The sequence below is a fragment of the Podarcis melisellensis genome (genome assembly GCF_964234715.1).
Source record: "Podarcis melisellensis genome assembly, chromosome: 2".
Classification (NCBI taxonomy): Eukaryota; Metazoa; Chordata; class Lepidosauria; order Squamata; family Lacertidae; genus Podarcis; species Podarcis melisellensis.
Genome location: NC_138529.1, coordinates 14,205,395 through 14,215,507, shown reverse-complemented (window position 1 = coordinate 14,215,507; position 10,113 = coordinate 14,205,395). Strand labels below are relative to the sequence as shown.

At 44.8% G+C, this 10,113-nt stretch overlaps 1 protein-coding gene across 1 annotated transcript; it reads left to right on the top strand.

Annotated features, from left to right (window-relative positions):
- The first annotated feature begins 7,281 nt into the window (after positions 1-7,281).
- Positions 7,282-9,752, top strand: ATG101 (autophagy related 101). Its single transcript, XM_081899011.1, has 2 exons — positions 7,282-7,538; positions 8,512-9,752. The coding sequence occupies exons 1-2, from the start codon at positions 7,287-7,289 to the stop codon at positions 8,914-8,916; spliced, it is 657 nt and encodes a 218-aa protein (XP_081755137.1). The 5' UTR covers positions 7,282-7,286; the 3' UTR covers positions 8,917-9,752.
- The last annotated feature ends 361 nt before the right edge of the window (positions 9,753-10,113 follow it).

Here is a 10,113-nt window from a genome sequence, read left to right as displayed (position 1 = left end):
TTGTAAATTGCGTTTCTAAAGGATTTTTTATTATTGCCAAATGCAAAAAGTGTTTGCATTATTATGTTTGTTATGAATAAAAATCATTTTAAGTTAGAGCTTAATAATTATTTCACTATTAATATACTTCTTAATTGTATTTTTGTAATAACTGTTTTTCTTTAAAAAAAAAAATGATTGCTTGTGTCCTGGGATTCATTGAAATAAATCTGGCAACCTTACCCTAAAGACCATTCCTTCCCCGATCCAGACTTCATGCTGCACTTCGAAAGCCCTCAGACCCTCCCAAGTCAGAGAACGAAGTCAGAAATAATATTCCACTCCCGCCCAGAACCTACAGCTCGGAGGAAGCAGTTCAGAATTCCCGCTCAAACGCCTCTCTCTCTCTCTCTCTCCTCCTTCTTTTCCTCTCTCTGCCCCGCCTCTTCCGGTGACGCTACGCGCCCTTTGCTGAGCCTGCGCGTTCTTCGGAGGCGGAAGCGCGTGCGTGCGCTTTCAGCTTCCGCCTCCGTTCCAGTGACCGGAAGTGTCCGGCTGAGCAGGCGAGCGACAGGTGGCAACGTTCCGCCGCGGCAAAGACCCCGTTAAGTTTGAGTACGTAAGGCGGACTTGTACTGTTCTTGTGGCGCCAGGCCTGCCTTTTTCACGCCCCCTCCCCACAGGTTCTTCGCAGGGTGGTGGGCTTCCCTCCGCCCTGCCCGATTCCCAGCTGTTTCTGGGGGACCCTGCAGAAAACTTGAACTGGGAGAGAGAGGTCTGTTGTTGTTGTTTAGTCGTTTCTGACTCTTCGTGACCCCATGGACCAGAGAACGCCAGGCACTTCTGTCTTCCACTGCCTCCCGCAGTTTGGTCAAACTCATGCTGGTAGCTTCGAGAACACTGTCCAACCATCTCGTCCTCTGTCGTCCCCTTCTCCTTGTGGCCTCCATCTTTCCCAACATCAGGGTCTTTTCCAGGGAGTCTTCTCTTCTCATGAGGTGGCCAAAGTATTGGAGCCTCAGCTTCACGATCTGTCCTTCCAGTGAGCACTCAGGGCTGATTTCCTTAAGAATGGAGAGGTTTGATCTTCTTACAGTCCATTTAAAAGAATCATGAGAGGTCTAGTACTAGAGATTTGACCAAACTGCGGGAGGCAGTGGAGGATAGAGGTGCCTGGCGTTCTCTGGTCCATGGGGTCACGAAGAGTCGGACACGACTAAACGACTAAACAACAACAAAGTACTAGAGAGGTCTAGAATTATGAGAGGTCTAGTAGCCACTAACTGGCGACTGGGGGTGGAGAAAGGAAAGGGTTTATATTGCTAGAAACAACGCAGGTTGTGTGTGTTGTGGCAGAGTGTCACCCCCTCCAGCAAGGATGATAGGATGTGTGTAAGAGTCTCTTCCCTCCCCATAACCATTTCTTCGGATTCAGCCTCTTTCCCCCCTCTCCTGTGCATGTTAGTGGAGAGAGAATTCTGACCAATGACTTGTGTGTGGACATGGGCACGCAAGTGGTTTGGGGTTTTTTTTAAGTGACCTTGCAAGCAAGATTCACTTCTCACACTGCGTCATAAAGACAGTGCAGTGAACTAAGACTTTCCCATTTTTTATTCCGCTTTACAATTGCACGTGGAACGGACCGGCGTTATAAACAAGGGAGATACAGCGTGGTATCATACATCATGCCCCACGCGTGACAATGGCGTTTGAGAAAAGTACCAGCACAGTGATGCCTCATAAGCAAAAGCGGTTTCCAGTGTGGGCTGCACCCCAAAGTGTGGTTCATCACTGGAAACCTCCCACCCCCAATGTCCTGATCCTCAAGAGCATAAATCTACTGGAATGTAAGCCTGCGGGCAACGTTGGTGGTATGTCTTTGTATTGAACTTTGTATAGAAGCCCGCCCTCCGTTGGATTGTTACCATCTAGCTTGATGGATTCTGGAAAACTTGAAAGCTTGCACGCTCTTTTGTTTGCATTTTTATTTAATAGTTGGCCTAATAAAGGCATTGCCCTTATACGGATTTTTTTTTGGGGGGGGGGACTTTAGGTATTTTTAATGTATACATAAGTGGGTATTTTTTTAAGCCCCAAAGCTTTCAAATGACAGCACGATCCCATCGCCGGAACTATAGGTGGCAATACAGAGCTCGGTCCTTATACGGATTTTGGAAAAAAAAAAACTTTAGGTATTTTTAATGTATGGATAAGTGGATATTTTTTTAAACCCCAAAGCTTTCAAATGACAGCACGATCCCATCGCCGGAACTATAGGTGGCAACACAGAGCTCGGTTTATATTGCAGGACCAGGAAGTGGCGCCCTTATGACGTTCCATTCTCGATGCGCGTCGTTTTGTTTTGTTGGAACGTACCACGAACGACTGCGCGGGGGGGGGAAGCTTGCATTCCCAAACCCTTAGAAGAGAGAAAGGAGTGAAGCCACGCCTAAAACGAGTTGCATCGGTTACGTAACAACCCCTCTATCGTTACATACATCTCAGAGGATGCGGCAGGAAGAATAGCATCGGCTTGCCTTAAGAGGCTATAGGTCTCCCCCCCTTCCCATTCACCTTTAGTTGGGCTGGTCCGAGGGTTAAGTTGTTCGGCCTGGGAAGCATCAGCGGTTGACAGGTGAGTCTCCAGTTCTCGAAGGGGGGTTGGGGGACAGCTCGCCTCCCTCTTTCCGTGCCTTGAGCGGCGCGCGGCCCCTCGGCCTGCTGGTTGCCTCGGTAACCAACCGTCGCCACCCGCTCGCGCCAGTGGATTCGTGGCCTTTGATGGCGCCTTGATAAGCCACAAAACTGGTAAGGGGAGAGCAGCGCCGGATTTACGTATAAGCTAAACAAGCTATAGATTGCCTCACTCACTCTCTTGCCCGAAAAAAATTAAAGAGGGGGGAAAAACTGGATGTACGTTTCCAAAATATCACTGGTTTGATAATTACAGTGGTACCTCTGGTTAAGTACTTAATTCGCTCCGGTCCATTCTTAACCTGAAACTGTTCTTAACCTGAAGCACCAGTTTAGCTAATGGGACCTCCTGCTGCCGCCGGAGCACGATTTCTGTTTTTATCCTGAAGCAAAGTTCTTAACCTGAAGCACTATTTCTGGGTTAGCGGAGTCTGTAACCTGAAGCGTATGTAACCCGAGGTGTTGTTGTTCAGTCGTGTCCGACTCTTCGTGACCCCCTGGACCAGAGCACGCCAGGCACTTCTGTCTTCCACTGCCTCCCGCAGTTTGGTCAAACTCATGCTGTCTGCTTCGAGAACACTGTCCAACAATCTCATCCTCTATCGCCCCCTTCTCCTTGTGCCCTCCATCTTTCCCAACATCAGGGTCTTTTCCAGGGAGTCTACTCTTCTCTTGAGGTGGCCAAAGTCTTGGAGCCTCAGCTTCAGGATCTGTCCTTCCAGTGAGCACTCAGGGCTGATTTCCTTCAGAATGGAGAGGTTTGATCTTCTTGCAGTCCATGAGACTCTCAAGAGTCTCCTCCAGCACCATAATTCAAAAGCATCAATTCTTCAGCGATCAGCCTCCTTTATGGTCCAGCTCTCACTTCCATACATCACTACTGGGAAAACCAGAGCTTTGGATGCCTTCTGACCTGAGGGGCTCATCTTCCAGCGTAGTAACTTTTATATGCCTGTTGTCTTTGTCCATGCAGTTTTCTTGGCAGGGATACTGGAGTGGCTTGCCGGTTCCTGCTCCAGTTGGATCACGTTTGGTCAAAACTCTCCACTATGACCTGTCCATCTTGGGTGCCCTGCACAGCATAGTTCATAGCTTCTCTGAGTTATTCAATCCCCTTCACCATGGCAAGGCAGTGATCCATGAAGGGGATAGGGTGCCTACATTCTGCTATTTATAATTATTAGCAGTTTGCATCATATATTTACACCTCTTATTATTTCAGGTTATAGCAAGCGTCTAAGAGACTAGATTATGTGTCTTTGTAAATTGCTTTTCTAAAGGAACTTTTGTTATTGCCAAATGCCAATGTGTTTGCATTATTAAGTTTGTTATGAATAAAAAACTCATTTTAAGTTAGAGCTTAATAATTATTTCACTATTAATATACTTCTTCTTAATTGTATTTCACTATTAATATACAGGGTGAGTCCTTTAAAAGAGTGGATACAGAGTACACATCTTTTAAAAGACTCACTCTGTACTGTTGTTGTTTAGTTGTGTCCGACTCTTCGTGACCCCATGGACCAGTGCGCGCCAGGCACTCCTGTCTTCCACTGCCTCTCGCAGTTTGGTCAAACTCATGCTGGTAGCTTCGAGAACACTGTCCAGCCATCTCGTCCTCTGTCAACCCCTTCTCCTTGTGCCCTCCATCTTTCCCAACATCAGGGTCTTTTCCAGGGAGTCTTCTCTTCTCATGAGGTGGCCAAAGTATTGGAGCCTCAGCTTCACAATCTGTCCTTCCAGTGAGCACTCAGGGCTGATTTCCTTAAGAATGGAGAGGTTTGATCTTCTTGCAGTCCATGGGACTCTCAAGAGTCTCCTCCAGCACCGTAATTCAAAAGCATCCATTCTTCGGCGATCAGCCTTCTTCATGGTCCAGCTCTCACTTCCATACATCACCACTGGAAAAACCATAGCTTTAAATATACGGACCTTTGTTGGCAAGGTGATGTCTCTGCTTTTTAAGTGCTGTCTAGGTTTGTCATTGCTTTTCTTCCAAGAAGCAGGTGTCTTTTAATTTCGTTACTGCTGTCACCATCTGCAGTGATCATGGAGCCCAAGAAAGTAAAATCTCTCACTGCCTCCATTTCTTCCCCTTCTATTTGCCAGGAGGTGATGGGCCCAGTGACCATCACCTACATTCTGCCTACATTCAGCTATTTATAATTATTACTATAATTATTTACACCTACTATTCTTTCATGTTATAGCAAGTTTCTAAGAGACTAGATTACGTGTCTTTGTAAATTGCTGCAACGTGCATGTGCAACAATAAAAGGATCTAATTTCCTCGTATTTATTTAAATATATGTTTAGGACGCCCCCTGGTTTAGATCAGTAATAAAAAGGGAACAGAAAAATAGGGGGAAAGTAAGGAAGTCTAACAAAACTCTGATTTCCCCCATAATGGCAGATTTAAGGGTTTAAAAAATCATATTCTTTCAAAAATGCCTACGTGGGGTTTTTTTGGGTGGAGGGCTGTGTTGCTTGTGCCCTAAGCACATGCCTACTGAGTAATCTGGCACTGTACTTAAATGGCATCTGTTAAGAACTCACAATTACTATTAATTACATTTATATCCTACCTTTCCTCTGAGTTTCTCAGGGTGTACGTGGTTCTCCTCTGCCATTTTATCTATACAACTAGTGAGGTAAGTTAGGCTGAGAGGTAGTGATTGCCCTAAAGTCACCCAGTGAGCTTAATGACTGAGCAGAGATTTGAATCCTGGTTTCCCACTTACTCTGACAACCTTGCTTTAATCATGCACTATGTTATTTGTTTTTATAACAATCTTGCCAAGTAGCTCAGTATAGCTTCTCAAGTTTTCAGATCACAACCTAGAGAGTGTACTTTACTTGATCTGCTGACCTGCGAAAGATAAGCACATTATTTTTTTCCTGGCATGCAGATGAAATGATAGGCAGAGCTTCTGCTTGATTGGCTGCTTTTAAAGGGCTCAGGCAGCGACGTAGCGTGAAACATTTTCCGTAATGGAACATTTGCTGCTCCTGTATATCCTATAGAAAAATGGTCATTCCTAAAATGCAGGTGGCGCTGTGGGTTAAAGCCTCAGCGCCTAGGACTTGCCGATCGAAAGGTCGGCGGTTCGAATCCCTGCGGCGGGGTGCGCTCCCGCTGCTCGGTCCCAGCGCCTGCCAACCTAGCAGTTCGAAAGCACCTCTGGGTGCAAGTAGATAAATAGGGACCGCTTACCAGCGGGAAGGTAAACGGCGTTTCCGTGTGCGGCTCTGGCTCGCCAGAGCAGCGATGTCACGCTGGCCACGTGACCCGGAAGTGTCTCCGGACAGCGCTGGCCCCTGGCCTCTTAAGTGAGATGGGCGCACAACCCCAGAGTCTGTCAAGACTGGCCCGTACGGGCAGGGGTACCTTTACCTTTACCTTAAAATGCATTGTTACATAAATTAGTTACACAGGGTTGCATGCAACATTGCACAGGCAGTGCTGTGAAGGTAAGAACTTCTGAACTTTCCAAAATTCCCTCTTCTGCACATCTCTAAAAAATACAAAAGTTCTGTTATCTGTTTATCCTAGGGAACACCTTCCTACAAGACGCCTTCCCTGGGCAACTGTTCACATGAGTGTTCAGGCTAGTTCAGGGAGGATGGTGTGCACAAGCTAGTTTCACAGGATTAATCTGTGCTTCTTTTAATTCTACTTAGGTTTTTGTATGAATTTAGAAATGTTGAGCAAAAGTCCAGGGTATTTCTCCCACGCCTTCTGGGACTCAAGCAATGGTTTCTTATTTAGCAACACTCAATTTTAATATTAAACCAGGAACAGATAGCAAGCCTACAGCCTGGCTATATCTGTGTCTTTTCTGATATTTTTAAAATCAGATTAAAATATATGAAGCATGGATTAAAGGGATGAAGTTAAATAAGCTATTTTGCAATGCTGTTTCTCATTATAATAAAACCTCTGAATTGTTAACAAAAGTAATCTAAGCTTACTAGCAGAAGTATTGCTAAATGATCACCAAGGAATCTCTGCAATGAATTTCAGCTTATTCAGGGGCATTTCCAAACTGAAGCCACACATGAAACCACTAGAGGGCAATCTGGACACTTGCTTGAAGTCAGCTGCTACAGTATTTGACATTAAGGTCTACCTTTAAGTCACACTTGAAGCACGTTTCCCCCCTCAAAAGAATTCTGGGCATTGTAATTTGGTCAAAGATTTCTGGGGACTGTAACATTGTGAGGGGTAAACTACAGTGTCCATAATTCTCTGAGGGAAAGAGAGTTTGGAGTTGGAATTCCATTGTTGATGTGGAAGAAAGAAGACAAAACAAATCTGTGTTGCCATTTTGTTCTTTGTGTTACACTGATAATTTGATTTCCTTGCAAAGGAAGAAAACGAATCAAGTGTTTTTATTCTCCTTCACCACAAAAATCCCCCTCTTCTCCCATTTGCACAATTGTTTTATCCCAGGCTTGTTATTTTCATTTAAAACCAGCTCAGTTCACTTTCATAGCTCGACACTTTGCTGTTGGGTATTCCGACCCTCCATAAATATTGCCATTCTCTGTTTTGGTTGCACTGCTTTGTTAATGGGAGGGCAGCTTATCTATTTTCCTTTGCAAAAGCCAGGATGAACTGCCGTTCAGAGGTACTGGAGATATCAGTGGAGGGACGCCAGATTGAAGAAGCGATGCTTGCTGTTTTGCACACCATATTGCTCCATCGCAGCACAGGAAAGTTCCACTACAAGAAGGAAGGGACCTACTCCATTGGGACAGTCGGCACACAAGATGTTGACTGTGACTTCATTGATTTTACCTATGTTAGAGTTACTTCCGATGAGCTTGACCGGGCATTGAGAAAAGCTGTTGGGGAATTCAAGGTAATGCTTGCTATTACTCACTGTTTATTTTTAAGTACATGAGACTGCCCATGAAGACAGTTCAAAAACTTCAATTTTTCCAAAATGCAATTGAGCCACCAAGGTTTGGGCAGTGACCAAGAGAATGGAACATGTGACACTAGTCCTTTGCCACCTTCACTGGTGACCAGGTTCTTTCCAGGCTCATTTCCCTAAATAGCCTGCTACTGGATAGTTTGCAGAATCACCTCGTCCCATATAAACCTGCTCAATAGCTCCATTCCTTTTCTGTGTCCAGCAAGTCTTTATTGCAGTTGTCCCCAGGTCTGCATGGAATCCTTCTCCACATATCTTAACAAGTGTTTTGTACAGCATGGCTGGGTGATAGTTGTGACCTTTTTAAATAAGGGGATTTAGGACACCAAAGACTTCAGTCTCCAGTTTTATAAGCACATTGTTTTGCTCAACTGTTCAGTGGAATTGGGTTAGATTTCTATCATACAGCTCCCACATACTATCAATTAATGTACACAATTTGGAAGACATATTTTAAAATTTGCATTCTGTAACTTATCAGTAGGATGTTTAAATTTGAAATTTGGTAATATATGAGAAAGTAAAATGGATACCAGGCACAGTGAATGACAATTCCCATGTAGGGCTGAAGGCAAAGAACTGGAATGAATGTAGAAATACAGGGTCTTGTATAGTGTAAAACCATCCAGCCAATTGATGACTGGAACCAGAATTAACTCCTTTTAGCAAATAATGCCTTGAGCAATCCTCAGTCTTGGGAGTCAAGAAAACGTGCTTGATCTTCAGAGTTCTGAAAAGCTTTCGGATCATATGAAATTTTGGTCATACAACTGTCTATCCACCTTGAATGTGGAGGCACAGCATGATTCTTGGTGCAGGGAGCAGTGATTTCTATCTGTTGTGAAGGTCTTCGGGAATCAGCATTGTAAAATGTCCATTGGTGGTTCTGTATTCCCAGGATGCACTGCGGAACTCGGGCAATGATGGCATGGGCCAGATCTCGCTGGAGTTCTACCAAAAGAAGAAATCACGGTGGCCATTCTCTGACGAGTGTATCCCATGGGAAGTGTGGACGGTCAAAGTGAACGTGGTGAGCCTGGCTAATGAGCAGGAGCGGCAGATCTGTCGTGAGAAGGTTGGTGAGAAGCTCTGTGAGAAGATCATCAACATTGTAGAAGTGATGAACCGACATGAGTACCTGCCCAAGATGCCCACCCAGTCCGAGGTGGACAATGTCTTTGATACGGGGCTGCGGGATGTCCAGCCCTACCTGTACAAGATTGCTTACCAGATCACTGACTCACTTGGAACCTCTGTCACTACAACCATGCGGCGCCTCATCAAGGATACCCTGGCACTCTGATCTCCATGAGACTGTAGACCTGACATTATTGAGAGGCAACATGAGCATCTGGCTTTCTGTCCAAAAGCACCAGATACATATTTTCTCCCAGAAAATCTGGGAGTCTTGATATCCAGGTGCCCTGTTCTAATTTATTAATTTCCAAGTATCTCCAGGGCCAAGACAGAACCAGCCCTGACTCCTGGGTTCAGTACACCAGTTTACGTGGAACCCAGCCTCTCACAGCAGAAAAGGAAACCAGGATTCTTCCTTCAGCCCCCTTTTCTGTTAGACTTAGCTCTACAAGCTTAGAAGGTGTGCCTCTTCATGGGAGAAAATAGTGTGTATTTTTTTGTGAGCATTTCCCTACTATAGGACAGATGATAACTCCCAGCTTGGTTCTCTCCATGACCAGATGCCTTTATTTATTAACTGTAGAGTCTTTTGTTAATGGAAATCTGCCAGAGCTGGGGTTACTTATCTTGGCAAAATGGGTGCCTTTCATCCTGATAAACCACTCCTTCTCCTTGACCCTCCTCTGACTTTAGGATAATTGAATAAGATTATAAGTCTCCCTGTTTTGTACATGTCGGTTAGGGCAGTAGAGGGCTGCAGACTCATTTTTTTCCTTGTGAGTCCTGGTTGCAAAGAAGAGCTAAGTCCGAAAGACCTGTTCAAAGGGCTGTCTTTAACTTGCCAATCTAGTCCTCATCAACCCCACAGTTGCTATTTCTCAGTAGAGTTTGGAAGTCAGGCACTTGCATTTCTAAAAATAAGGATCTTCAATTACTTGTATTTGTTTTTCCAGTGTAACGCAAATGTATAATAGTCTGAGAATTAAAATTAGAAAACCCAAATCTCTGCCTCTGTCATAGTATATGCTACACAATACTTTTCAGATACCATACACTGAAAAGGTTGGGAAAGTATCTACCAGTATGGACTCGGGCAGGAGAAATCTAGATTCAAAGTCCAACATTCAGCTAGTAAGTTCACCAATCATCATCTCAGCCTAGTTTGCCTTTAGCGGCTTGCTGTGCAAATAAAATGAAAGAAAGGAAATTGATCTGTGGCAGCCTAACACGCTTGGAGGAAGGATGCAGTACAAATGTAGCAGACAATCTTAGGCAAATCAACCTGGAAATACACATGTGCAGCCTTAAAAAGGTAAAGGTACCCCTGACCGTTAGGTCCAGTTGCGGACGACTCTGGGGTTGC